This window comes from Muntiacus reevesi, chromosome 6 (assembly GCF_963930625.1).
Source record: "Muntiacus reevesi chromosome 6, mMunRee1.1, whole genome shotgun sequence".
Classification (NCBI taxonomy): Eukaryota; Metazoa; Chordata; class Mammalia; order Artiodactyla; family Cervidae; genus Muntiacus; species Muntiacus reevesi.
In genome coordinates this window covers 26,189,643-26,204,152 of record NC_089254.1, presented here as the reverse complement: position 1 = coordinate 26,204,152, position 14,510 = coordinate 26,189,643, and the positions used below count along the sequence as shown (strand labels likewise).

The following is a 14,510-nucleotide window of genomic DNA, read 5'->3' as shown; positions in this document are numbered from 1 at the left end:
TCAAGTTTACTTTCTGTTAGACAAAATATTACTATCTTTTCCTAGGAGGAACCCAAACCATTGTCTACTGGAAACAGTTATGTTTCCAGTTATGTTAAACATTGCAGGGGGTTATAAAATACGCAAATAAGTATTGATGTTGGAATAGATTTGAAGAGTTTTTAGAACATGTATTCCAAAGACATCTTAGGGTTCTTGACCAGATTAAAGAAAGTTGTAATAGGGAGGGGAAAAAAATGTTTTGTAACTTGTACTTACCTAGTTGCAATTACTAGGTTCGTTTAAAACGATAATTTAATAAAAGCATAAGGTTAGCAGAGAATGAACACAGTCTATTCTGAAGGTTACTCGTAGCTTTGTCCTTAAAGAACGCTTTAGTATGCCATCTTTGACATACCATGTTTGCTGTTTGGAGGGAGGACAGACCTTAGAGCTAAACAGGCACAGGTAAGGATTCAATCTTCTTACTGTCAATGCACAAGTAAACAAGTAGCCTTCCTTGCTCCGTGCTCTCATCTGTAACTGGGAGTAATACATGATGTAGCGATCATGTGATAAGATAATATAATTTTGGTAGTTAGTTGTTTATAGTTGTATATAGTTTGTTGTATATATAGTATATATATGTATATATAGTTTGGTAGTTTAGTTGTTAAGTTGGGTCCAATGCTTGTGACCCCATGGACTGTAGCCTGCCAGGCTCCTCTGTCCATGGGATTTCCCAGGCAAGAACACTGGAGTGGGTTGCCATTTCCTTCTCCAGGGTATCTTCCTGACCCAGGGATCGAACCCACGATTCCTCTATTACAGGTGGTCTCATGTATTGCAGGGGGATTCTTTAATGACTGAGCCACTGGGGAAATCAACAGGCACATAGTTGGTGCTTAATCACTGTTAGCTATCAATATTATTATTTACCCTGACCAGAAACTTACATTCAAACAGCAACTCTGTTTTAATTTACTTTTTCTTCTTTGGTGAATTCTCACATTATTATAAAGGGAATTTACTTGCAAATAACATTTTAATTTTTTGAAAGTGGAGCAGTTCTATGGCACAGTAATTTATAATTAGTAATATTTATTCAACAAATATTTGTTAAATAGCTAGTATTCAGAGTCTAATTGTAGGCACTATAGAGGTAGAAAAATAAGAACACTTTTTATTTCAAATAGGTTTTATTCACTCTACAACTAGAGGAAGGTCTGGTTCAGTAGAAAACACAAGACAAAAAGGAGAGCTTCCATATTCTTTGAAGGAGAATCATGACGTTAACCTCATCAGCAAAAATGGAACACCACTGACTTTTCCATTCAGTATTTTCAAATACAAAAGAAAAGGAATCAGAAAGAAGGTGAATAGTCCATGAGCATATTCAACAATGGTATTGTTATTAGGTATTAATCCTTTATTAGATAATTATTTTTCACATCTGGGAAAACATCACTGGCAGCACAATTTTAAGAAAAGTTTGGCAACATGTATTTTTCTCAGCAGTTCTGGATGACAGATTTTAGTGAATGCTAGCCAAAAAAATTAAGGGCAAAACCACTGATGCACAGAAGACAACAAACTGATCTTATTACAGGGACAGATAGCAGACCACAATACAAAAGACATTTTAGTTTTACACCAGGCCAGAAACTCCAGATTGACTGGCAGACACATCAACAAGCCTGGTCCCTGTTTAATCAGGAGAGTGACAAGTACTGATTTCCTGCCTGCTCTGCCCACCTTATTTAAAAATATCAGGATATTTGCTTTCAAATGACACAAACTGCCGAGGCTATAATCTACAGAATGACCACTCACTGTTAACAGCATGTCTGTTTATGCCCAGTCGCCACTGAAAAGACAATTACATATCACCCAGCTACTGTGGAGCTAGATGTTGACACTGCTTACCCAGAAAGAGTTTAGGACTTTTACAGTTTAGGAAGAGCATATGAAGATTTTTAATCTAAAAACAGTTCTTGCATACCCAAGGAAGTGCCATTCCTCCTCAGATTTTAGAGTTCTTAATTCCTGTAATAAAAAAAAAAAAAAAAAACCACAAAAAACAAAAAAACTATCCTACTCAGTTTTAAGTTAATAAAAGCAGTAGTCAAAAATTGTTGCAAGATCTCCAACCAAATGTCATAAAATGCCAACTCCTAAACGGGGCACCAGGTTGAGGCCTAAAGGGCATGGCTGCAGTGTCCCACAAAACATCTGACCCTCCTTACTCGATGTTGCAACATTTGCTTCTAACATGCCCAAGGCCCAAACAGAAATAAAAGAACTCTGAATTTCTTTGAATAGTCTGTAAATATCTTACTTCCAAATTATATTGATTTAAAATTTTCCCTTTGCCATTTTTTTCTTCAGGTTGCCTGTGGGTTTGACTCATAAAACATCATCTAAAAGACAAGGAAAGTCTATGTACAATCTTCTCTATGTGATAACTAGCGCAACACAATTAGCTAGTTACCAAGAACAGTGGAAAACTGCATTTGAGACAAAAAGAAAAAGCCTGTGTTAATGAAACAAATGATAGGTCCAAAGCTGTAGATCAAAACACAATAACTTGATTTATCTACTGAGAATAGCAATAAGTCAAGTGGTTCTTGAAGAGAAAGATAAAAAAGATAGAGTATGTACTAGAGTGTTTATATATTATAAAATGGCAGTACCTAGTAATGTCATAGGAAATAAGTTGCCAAGGTTGCTTCTACTAAGGAAACAGATTTAAGAAATTATTCTGATAGTTTCGATATGGCAATTTGGTATTGGCAGTTGGACAAGGGAAGGAGGGGAGGAGTAGAAAGGAAATTATTGGTTAGAAAGATTGGCACTGTACGGTGAATTTACCACATATTTGCTAAATGTTCCAGTTTGAGAATTAAGATGGTTTGAGAAATTGTTACAACCCTGTTACCCTACCATTGAGGTCAAGCGGAAGCAGCCCCAGATCAAGAGTGTAAGGTTCAGTTGTCTGACCCAGCCATTTCCAGAATATCAATAACTTTGACTCAGTTGTTGCATAAACCATTGCATAAAACCTTTCTATAGGCCTTTGTGAGTATACCATGTTCATCTAAAATCTGTATACTCTGGTAACATGACAATCATGCTGTGCTTCACAAAGCATTTGATGGAGTAAAAACAAGCTGTTAGGAGGCAAAAGGTAAGATTTTCAATGTAAATGTGACCAGGAAAAGAAGCCCCATGCAGGCACTGATGTATTTTAGTGATGATGACAGTGTTGTAGTACTCATAATACTTCATTCAAAAGGGAGTAAACAGTGCAAAATAGTGCTGGAGACCAAAATATAATTGTGTCCTTTGGGAACACAGGATATATTTGGTGATGATCATGACCATGCTGATGATCAATTTTTAAGACAATAAAATGCCTTCATTTCTTAGTGTACAGCATCTGGTTTTCATTTCTTTTGGAGATGAAAATGCCCTCCTATGGAATGGTTCAGCAGATGTGCTGTTTCCTACTACTACTTAAAAAAAAAATTTACTCAGTAAGTGAAGTGATTTCATTTGTGAATCAGGAAAAGAAGATAGATGCTGCTAGAAATGACAATGTCAAACTCATGACAGAGTGATTACTTCAAGCTCAGAATGAATCACTTTTAAGACAGGAACCTTTGGCTTATTTGTTTTGTGGCTATTAGGCATTTAATACTTCCACTGAGACAAATTTTCTAAACATAAACTTTCTAAACATAAATAGTAAAGAAAAAAAAAAAATTTGAAATTGTCCTAAACATAAATGCTAGGATAAAAAATAAGTATGAAAATGCTGATTGGAGAGAAATTTTCTCCCAGGACAACTTCCACATGATCATTTTATATCTATATGGAATCTTCAAAGAATCCTAGTAAATCTACAAAGCTTTGGGGAAATCCTTCTGAAATAAATGATACTGAATTGTTGGGGAAAACCAGTCTTTTAGTTTCTGAAATGTTTGTGTGAGGAGCTGTCCTGCTTTCAAATCTACCATGTTGCCAGTGAGAGGTGTGGGAGAATTTTACAAAGGTTTATAGTCAAAACCGAAGGCATGATTTCAGTTTCTACAATTGATCACGGAAATGTGACTTACAGTAGTTTTTCATAAGTATCTGTTTTCTCCAAAAGCCAGCTTTTGTCTCCACTGTTGACGTCATTGTTGTTCAGTTGCTATGCCATGTCTGACTCGTGATCCCACGGACAGCAGCACGCCAGGCTTCCCTGTCCTCTATCTCCCGGAGTTTGCTCAAACTGATATCCATTGATCCAATGATCCCATCCAACCATCTCATGCTGTTTTCCCTTCTCCAGCAGTCAGTCTTTCCCAGCATCAGGGTCTTTTCCAGTGAGTCAGGTCTTCACATCAGGAGGCCAAAGTATTGATGTAAATTTGTTAAAATATTAAAAAATATTTCATCTCAAAATGTCTTTTTCACCTACTAAGCAATGATTAAATAGCCTCTATTATCATGAGTTCCATTTCATTATTTAATAAAACTGGATTTCAATTTAATATATAACCCTAGATTATACCATATAATTGAGAAGCTATTTTTACATTTTCATTTTGTACCTATTATCAAATCTTATTATACTCCTTGTATTGTTTACTAGTAGATTTCTCAAAAACATTTATTTTTATCCCTCATATATGAGTTATAAGATTGTGAGAAAGCCTATGTGATTACCCTTCAAAGCAGGGAATAGCAGGAGACATATTATTGATAATGCTTACAGAAGAGTTTTTCTAACAGCCTCTTACTGGAAATTCTTGTGAGCAATAAAAATGAAATGTGTAAGTGAAGAAAACTATACCAAGTGAAACTACCTGTTTTAAAAAATACTGTTCTGTTTCAAAAGAAGTACTGATATTCTCCAAAAGCCTCCATTCTGTTCCTGAGGGCTACACACCATCTTGTAATAGTACAATCAAAAAACACTGGCATTGGTTCTTTCAACTACACTCAGCTGTGATGAATCCTCTCCATAGTTTATCTGCCTCTCTGTGTATCCTAAAGACTCTAACTGCAACCAACTGGGTACTATATCACGTGGAAGGATGTATGATTAACTCATTAATGTTTAAGGTTTTAAATCTTAAAAACCATGGTGATGTGCTAGTGATTTGGCTTTATCAGACTGATGGCTGTGCATAATGTTTAAGGTAAAATTATTGTAGGAAACTCCAGTAAATTAGTATGTTTGCATTATAGCATTTCATTTTCTTATTCAAAGTCTAAAAAAAATATCTGGCAGGACTGAGAGGAATAATAGAGATTTGTAATTACAAAGTTGATTTTAAAAAGTCACAATTATGTTTCCAATTACAATATGATATAGCTTTCCTTTTTAAAGGGAGGAGGAATGTGTTTTTTTTTTTTAAACCTTTGGTTTCTTTAAGTAAATCTCCTCAAGCAATTACAGCAAAAATAGCAAGAGCTAGCAAATATGATTGGCATGAATTTCTCTAAAAATATCATGAAAAAAAATTCATTACTATTGTGAATCTAGATTGACCTTGCCCTTATGCAATGAAAGTAATTTTTAACTAATACTGAGTTACATTCCATTTCAGATTTCCTATTTCAAAGAGTGTCTCAAATTTCTAAGATGTTAAACCAAGTATCGAGCCATTTTTGTATATGTAATAAAAGTCTTTAAAATTAAAATGGTAATCCTAAGAAAACCAAATGCATGAAAAATATGGTCTGACTGTATAACAAAAGGGAGTTATATAATTCTACTTGAGTGAAATCTTTCATCTTTGATTTACAGGTTGGAGTCCTCTTTAACTAAAACCATATTGTTCCATATCTTTCATATCATGGCCTTCCCTAAAACCTTGTTTTAATTAAGGTTTCTTTCAGATTTTTGAATAAAAGCATGACAATCTTCACTTATGGCTTTAATATATCCTTTGAGTTAGGAAAATATATAAAAAGAAACATCAACTCTTTTGAAAGCATCATCAGATATTAAATACTGTGAGGTATTCTACATCAATGTCTTTAGGTGTTTGAGTTATACACTGAAATAGAATAAGGGGAGGTAGGGGGATAACCTACTTATATTTAACAAGTCGCTTTTAATCTCAGAAATAAATGTCCTTTATTCTTCGCCTCTGACGCTAAGGCAGTATGTGTAAAGGTTCAGTTTGTGTTGTGTGTTTTTCACATGAAGGCACAACTTCAAGGCTCACTCAATTCTAGGTGACTTCAGAGAGGCAATGCCTTCATTAACACGTTTCAAAGGCCTGGAAAACTCAGTAACATTGCTTAAACCATATTTACCCTCAGTCGTTTTACAGCTAAAAGAATACATCAGACTAAGCAACTGTGTTAACCTGGGAAGTAAAAAAAAAAAATAAACTAAGTTCACAAAGCTCCTGAGTAATTGGGGAGATTGTGGATGATCCTCACCTTTTTTTTTTTAAATAGGAAGGATGAAAGGCAAGAAGAAAGGAAGTGATGGAAGACTAAAATAAAAGTAAGAGAAGTTCTTGATAGATTTGAAACAAATTAAGATGGCCTCTGAAAAGACACACAGTTTTTCAAAGACAGTGAAAATGCTCCGTGGAACATATGCTCAGAGCTACTGTCCTCAGAGCCCGGGACTAGAGTGGGGTGGGGAAGGGGGATGGGCGGGACGGAGCCATCGTCCCAAATGAACTGCAGAGGGGATGTTAGGGAAGCGGCATGGCTTCTCAAAAAAGTACATACAGTGTGTGACGTTCTTTTGCCACTGGACTTTGAGATACTGCGTGTTTTATTCCCCTGAAAAAAGCCTCATCTCAGTTCCTCCATGTTGGACTCTTACTAGCAAGAGTTGAATCATGTGTTAAAACAAAGGCCAAAAACAAACAGAACAAAACAAAACAAGCCGCGTGATCTGTCGGGAATTGCTATCCGTTCATAGCTGAAAGCAAATCCTGTAAACAATTTAAGACTGTCTGACAAAAAATTACCCAATAAAAAACTGATCAGAATGTCAGGAATGAGTGTTTCTCAGGTTTTGCCCAAAACTTCACTGGCTGTCATAGCGTCTATAATTAACAGTATCTAATGCTGTGTTGCATGTTTCTGGTTCATACTCTGGGCCTGGGAGTGGGTTGCCCAGCATATTAAAAGCATGCTGGAAGCAGTTTCTTCCAGTCGTGGTTTACTGTAACTTTAGAATCACAGCGGTTACTTTTAAGGAATCCTTAATGCCCTTTCAAGTCCATCCAAAGAACAAGTGAAGCTGCTGTTCAGAATTCTGTGCCCAGTGTTTATGTTCCATCGAATCTGTGCCACCCAGGCGGCAGACAAGACATGTCTGAGGGTGCTGGGGTGCTGGGGGGATACACAATGATGTCACACACAGGAAACATCGGGGTGGGGACTGGGGAGGACTTGGCCCTTCACAAGGCTGGCTCCTCTTCCATGGGCTCACCAGCAGTTCTGTAAAAATAAACAGGCAATCAGAACACAGCATAAGAGTACACAATGACATTGTAGATTTTCATGCATAATCAAAGCTGATTTTTCAGCTCTCTCTGATGTTTATTTGTGTTATTCAGTTATCCATAAATAGAGTTTCTTTCCTAGGAAGTATAAACAAATGTCAAGTGGAAAAACATTTTCGATCCAAGCAATCATTGGAAATGTTCCTGTTTATATTAAAACATGTCAGAATATTTTATAACTCTAGATTCCAAAATGTACATGTTTTGTGTCTCGTACAGTCCAATAATTTATTGAAAAAATTAACGACATTTTATTTTAGGAGCAATTGCAGTGATTTCCTATGGAACCAGTTTGCTAACGAGAGCAAAGAACCTAGCTAGCTTCTGGGGGAGACTCACCAGGGTTCTGGTTTTTGCTTCTGTTCTTTCATAACTGGATTGGCTGCCTGCCGGAGGCATTTCAAATCAAATTCTGAATTTGATTAGCAAATCACTGCTACAGACCCAACGTTTTTACAAGAAATGCACTATCATAGTGTGTAAATAGTTTTTATTCGGCATCATCTGTGGGGTGTTCTGCTCCGGCAAAACCAAAACTAATTGCTTGAAAATTTATACTTGAGATTTAGCCTTAATTTACTAACACTCTGAGGGTGTTTCAAGGCAAACTTTTAGAATGATTTTTAATTTAGTCAAAAGGACAAACTGTAGCCAGAATCCAAATATATGAGGGAGCTGGGTTGCTGGGGGAAGAATGTTGGGGTCTGAGATGTCAGGAGAACAGAGTATGAGTCTGGGCTCTGCAGTCTGCTAACAGTGCAACTGCTCGTGTTGTAACTATACTTCTGTGGGGCTGTGGTTTCATGTTTAAAACCCTGAGGAAAAAAAGATGTTTCTTACAGAATTAGTGAAGGTTAAAAAATGAAGTAAAACTGACTTCTAAACAATATACACTATGAGACAGTAGTTACTTAATACTTTGGATTTGTCCCTTCATCATCCAACATAAGCATAAAATTGTACAGAGTTATGCCTAAGCTACCATAAGGAAGCACAATAATTGGATGGCAGTTCCCTCTCGATGGTGGAATAACAGGTAGATGGTTTTAATTTTCTTTTGCATACTGTATATCTAATTGCCAATATTCTATAATGTATTACTTTCATATTAGAATGTTTGTTAATGAAGGCAAATGAACAATATAGATGTGTTGCTTTATACATATAAAGAAAAAAGATTTCTATATGTATCAATAAAGTAGCTGCCATTTTAATTTAGCATTTTTAAAATAAATTTAAAACATTGACAGATTTTATCCATGGAACAGTAAAAGATTTTAATGCATCCACAAAAGAATGAAAAATGTTCGGTATTCATTATTATTTAAAAAGGATATCCAAATGAGTCTATGTGGAATACTTAGAAAAATTCTTAGAGAAGTTATAGCCTGTCCAAGAGTGTATTGGATAAGGAGGTTGTGAGAAAGTGTTTAGAGCTGCTATATAATGTAAAGAGTTTTTTAAATGAGTCATAAGTCATCCTAGAGTAAAATCTTTCCAAAGTAAAATTAGCAGCATTCCCAGAAGAAAATTTTTAAATTAAGGAAAATAAGTAAGTAAGCTAATTTATTCATAAACATGTGAACATATTTACATTTGAGAATACATGGATTATATAGGTATATAATCCTCAAATCAGATACTCCAATAGAGACTGAACTTTTATGTTATTTCCAAGCTTTATTGAGATACGCAGTTTGATGATCTGATACACACACATATTATGAGATGTTTACCATAATAATACAGCCTTCACCTCCTGTAATTACCATTTTTGTTGCTATGGTGAGAACATTTAAGAATACTCTGATAGCAAATTGTGAGTGTACAATATAGCGTTGTTAGCTGTAAGTCATCATGCTGTATGTCAGGTCCCCAGCAGTTAGACATCTTGTAACTGGAAGCGTCCACATTCTGACCAGCATTGTCCCATTCCCCTCACCTCCCAGCCCTTGGTACCTTTCAGCCTACTCTGAGTTAACATTTCCTCCAGTTTTCTGAAAAGTAACTGGCACAGCTCGCTGTGAGTTTAGGGTGTGCAGCGCGACAGTGTGACTGACACATGTAGTGAGATCGTTACCACGGAGGTTACGGTGATACCCATCGTCTCATACGGAGTCCAGTGTTGTTTGATTTCATATATAAGTGAGGTCATACAGCATTTATCTTTCTCTGCCTTATATTACTCAGCATAATGCTCTCAAGTTTCACCCATGTCGAACCACTTTTTATGGCTGAATAATATTCTATTTTATGTATACACCACATTTCCTTATCTTGGCTATTTTAAATAACCCTGCAATGAACATTAGAATACAAAGGTCCTTTCACTTTGAGCCATTTACATTTAAAGTAATTATTCATAGTTAATAACTTAGTACCACTATATAGTTTTCTTGCTGTTTTGTACTTTATTTTTTTCATCTCTTGATGCCTTCCTTTAAAATTGATGATTTTTCCATAGTGGTATGCTCTAATTCCTTTCTTTTTATCTACTATAGGTTCTTGCTTTGCAGTTAACCTGAGCTTACATGAAACATTTTATAGATAGAAGTCTAATTTTAACCTGTTAATAACTTTGATTGCATAGAAAACATATACTTTCACTCCTCCTCTCTCTAGTTTGTTTTTGATGTCATGATTTATACTTTTTTGATACTGTGTATCCATTAATAAATTACTATGGCTATTTAAAATATTTTTGTACTTTAACCTTTAAATAGAGTTGTGTTTAACACATCACCATATTAGAGTATTCTGAATCTGACTATATACTTAGCTTAACCAGTGTGTTGTATATTTTCATGTTTTCATGTTAGTAATTATTGTACTGTCTTTTCAGTATGAAGAACTCTTTTTCAGCACTTCTTGAAGAAAAGTCTTGTGGTGACGAACTATCTCAACTTTCTTCTTTTTGTTCGGGAAAGTCTGTCTCCCCTTGATTTCTATGGACAACTCTGGCAGGGAAAGTCTTCTGGTTGGCAGTTTTTTCTTTCTTTCCGCACTTTGAATACATCATTCTGCTCACTCCCGTGGATGAAGGGTCTCACCACAGGGGTGAGCACGCAGTAGAGGTTTGTGATGTGCGCTGGGCTGGGGGTGTGCAGGCACACAGCTGGAGGAGCGAGCAGGAGTTGAGATTCAGGACAGTAACAAGAGACAGGGCTGCATGCTGAAAGCCCAGAGGCATCTGTGGGGGCCTTGACTGTCAGCATGGGCATCCTTGATTGCAGGCCTTGCCAGCTGCACACGCAGCCGTGAAGGCTGGTGACGGGGGGCAGGCTGAGAGCGTGGACGTGCACAGGTTGGCACCCTGCTCTTGTGAAGCCACAGAGGCTGGGGCTGGCCACTGCAAAGGGTCTCAGGCTCTGTGTGTGGTGGGGAGGGAGCGAGGAGAAACTCAGGCAGTTGATGACCATGGAGGTGAAAACCCGTGAGGGGCAAACCTCAGTGGAGAAATCTGCAGGGAGTTGAAAGAGACCGTACCGGGCACTGGTTTCTTCCATGGTGGAAGCAGCGGGGCTCCTTGGCGCTATGGTTGCCCCACTGCAGGACTGAACCTGGTAGCCCCCCCGCCCTCCTTCTCGGTTCCTAGTCATCTCCATACATCTCAGCTTTGCTCATCTCTGGGCGAAGTGAAACTGAACTGGGTCTTTCCTGCAGTGTCCCAGAAAGCTAGGGAAGCCAGTCACCCTATTCTCCCTTTGTTGGTGAGGGAAACATCTCCTTCCTGGCGCTGAGCAATGCCAGCCTGGAGGACGGGATGACACAGACAAAATGAAGTTCTTTTGTCCAATTATTCTCAGGTTTTTTGTTCTACTCTGTTGCGGATGTTTCTAAGGTGGATACCTACGCCCTCCCAGGGCTGTTTCTGTTCATGGAGAGCAGTCTAATTATTGATCTCTGTGGGGGTGGGGTGGGGACAGAGGCCCAGTTCTTCTGTCGTCTTAGTGACAATACTCCCTCCATCTGAATTTTCCTACTTCTAATCCAAAGCCACACCAACATGATCTTTCCCGCACATCTAGCACTTAATTATAGCAGGAATTTCAGAGACTGTGGTGAGTAGATAATGTCTCAGGGGTCAAAGAAAAGAAAACATATCTGCCTTGGGTGGAAGATCTGTGCGTTATCCAGGCATTCAGCCTAGACTCTGAGGAGGTAAGCAAAGTGTCTTCAGCACAAACCATTCACTGCAGAATGAAGCTGCTTCTGCATGAAGACTTTGAGGTACAATATAAAAAGCTTGCCATCAAGATACTTCTCTTCATTATCCTCTCTTCAAAGTCATTTTGTATTAACCACTTTTGGGAAAATAGTTAATTTACATTCTAATGAAATTAATACACACAACCAGCCAAATCTCTGTGTCTTGAAACACAGAAGTAGTATCAGTAGCATAGCAAGTTGGAATTCAAGGCAGATGCCACGTGTTGAGGGTCCCAGCTCTGCCATTTTCTAAAGTTTACCTGTAAGTCTTTAAAACTGAAATAATAATCTCTGATCTGCTCTCTGGATGTTCTCATATCCATAGCTCTCAATGGACACAGTATTATCGTTACTTAATCCCTGTTACATGTCTGCATATTCTTTTAAGTTAAGAAATCATCTTCATTAAACACTTAGAAAGTGAACTGGTTAGAGATGACCCTTAAATGTCTGTTTTTGCTACTCTGGAAATGTGGGGGCTCTCCACTTTGATCTTCTATGGAAAGATACCAAGTTTACCTTGATTAACAGAAACACAGTTGTGGTAAGAGATGGGTGAAAGGGAGAGATGAATCTTCAGTATGGGGATTTAATTACATTTGCAATTAGGTGAGGTGGAGATACAGGAAAGTCACGAATAATGGTAAAATATAACCTTCAAAGATAAATTTTTGTATAATAGTTCAGCTGGCTGAAAGATATAAACTTCTACAACAGGAAGTAGAAGTGAACACAGACAGTCCTCTATTGATGAAGGCCAAAGATTTCATACATTATGTGAAGGATTAGTTTAGTCCAGCAAGCATAATAGTTAATTTACAAAAATAAAAAGCAGAAAGAATTTGAGATAAGATATAGCATAAAATTAAATTCTTGTATTTTTCCTTAAAGGGGTATTTAGTTTCCTATGATTTTTAAAGCAGCATTTGTTAATTTATATTAATGTTATTTTTAAGACACATTTCCTCTTGGTTTACTGATTTAATTTAATCCCTGTACTTTCCTGTTCCTTCTCCAAGGTAAGCAATCTAATTCTTGTTATGTACATTGTTCTGTTCATAGGATTCCTTAAAGTTATATATTATTGTTTTATGGACATACATTTTCATTTTATGTAAATTTTATCATTTCTGTTGTGTAATTTTCTGAATACATTTATTACATAAACATCACTGTATGCAGTTATGGTTATCTAGTCTGTAGCAGCCAAGTGATATATGGCATCTCCTTGATGTGTAACCTTCACATTTTGACCTTTGTTCTTCCAATAATGGACACTGGGTTTGATGATTCCCTTCTACCTTTCATGAAGAAGCTGTAGTGAACTTCTTAGTACATGTACTGTAATTACCCTGGATGAGAATGTTTTCAATATACATTTCTAGGAGCAAGATTACCAGGTTATTTGCTTTGTGTTGACTAAAACTGGTAGTAAACTGCTTTCCAGAATACTGCCATAGTTAACTGTGAGAGGTCCAAAGCCTCAAATCTCCACCAATGCTGGCACACTCCTCAGAGTACTGAAACTTTCAGTGATTAAAGAAATAATTATATTGAGTATCTGTGATACACCCCTGCCTCTGTTCTATGTACAAGAGGTACAGGGGAGATGTAGTACTGATAGAACAGAAGGACTTGATCTAATTTTGGTATTGATAGTCAGTGAAAATTCTCCAAGAAGAGGAAGTGATATTTGATTTGAACTGTAAAGGCCAGTGAAGGGTCAGTGAGAAGAGAAATAAGACAAGCTAAGTACTCCAATCAGAAGGGAGGGTGTGTGCCAAGAAGGCCTGATATGGACATGAATATAGCTTTTGTGAGAAAATCTGAAAGCACAATGTACTATCACTACACACCCACCAGAAAGGCTAAAATAATAAGACCCGTTATACATGTGCAGGTGAGGATATAAGACAAATGTAACTGTCTTTCATTGCTGGTGGGATAGGAAAATGGCACAAAGTAAAAACCTATACAAAAGTTTCATAAAGACTTAGGTTTCTCAAAAAGTTAAAAAAAATTACCATATGATCCATGAATTCCACTTCTGAGAATATAATCAAAATAATTCAAAATCAGATCTTGAAGAGATAAGACTACATACTTATATTCATTGAAGAATTATTCACAATGGCCAGAGGTAGAAGCAACATTGTCAGATGAATAGATAAAGGAAATGTGGTATGTACCTACAATGAGTTATTACTCAGCCACAAAAAAAGGTAGAAAGTCTGTCATATGCTACAACAGGGATAATAAACCTTGACAACTTTATGCTAAGTAAAGTAAGCCAGTCACAAAAAGGCAAACACTGCATGATTCACATATATGATATATCTAAAGTAGTCAAATTCTTAGAATGGTGGTTACCATGAGCTAGGCCAAGGGGAAAAGGAAAGTTGTTTAATAGGTATAGAGTTTTAGTTTTGCAAGATAAAAAAGTTCAAATAGTAAATGTTATGTGTTTTTTCCATATTAACAAAACAACTTCACAGCAGCTTTATTCACAACAGTCCCTAATTGGCAGGATATCTGAAGAGATATATTTAATAGATGACCAACAGGTACATAAAAAGATGTTCAACATCACTAATCATCAGGGAGATGCAAATCAAAACCAGGTATTTAATCTATTTCAAAGGTGGCAAGACCGTACAATGGAGGAAAGACAGTCCTTTCAATAAGTGGTGCTGGGAAAACTAGACAGGTACATGTAAAAGAATGAAATTAAATTACTCTATAACACCATGTACAAAATAAACACAAAATGGATTAAAGGCCTGAATGTAGGAC

General features: G+C 36.8%; 1 protein-coding gene across 6 annotated transcripts in view; it reads right to left on the bottom strand.

Moving 5' to 3' along the window:
• Nucleotides 1–1,282: 1,282 nt before the first annotated feature.
• The window catches only part of HDAC9 (histone deacetylase 9), a 912,538-nt gene continuing 899,310 nt past the window's right edge, over nucleotides 1,283–14,510 (bottom strand). For all 6 annotated transcript variants that reach the window (XM_065939945.1, XM_065939948.1, XM_065939946.1 and 3 more), the window contains one exon: nucleotides 1,283–7,443. In XM_065939945.1, coding sequence (XP_065796017.1) covers nucleotides 7,404–7,443 — 40 coding nt within the window. In that variant the 3' untranslated portion in view covers nucleotides 1,283–7,403. The remainder of the gene's footprint in view (nucleotides 7,444–14,510) is intronic.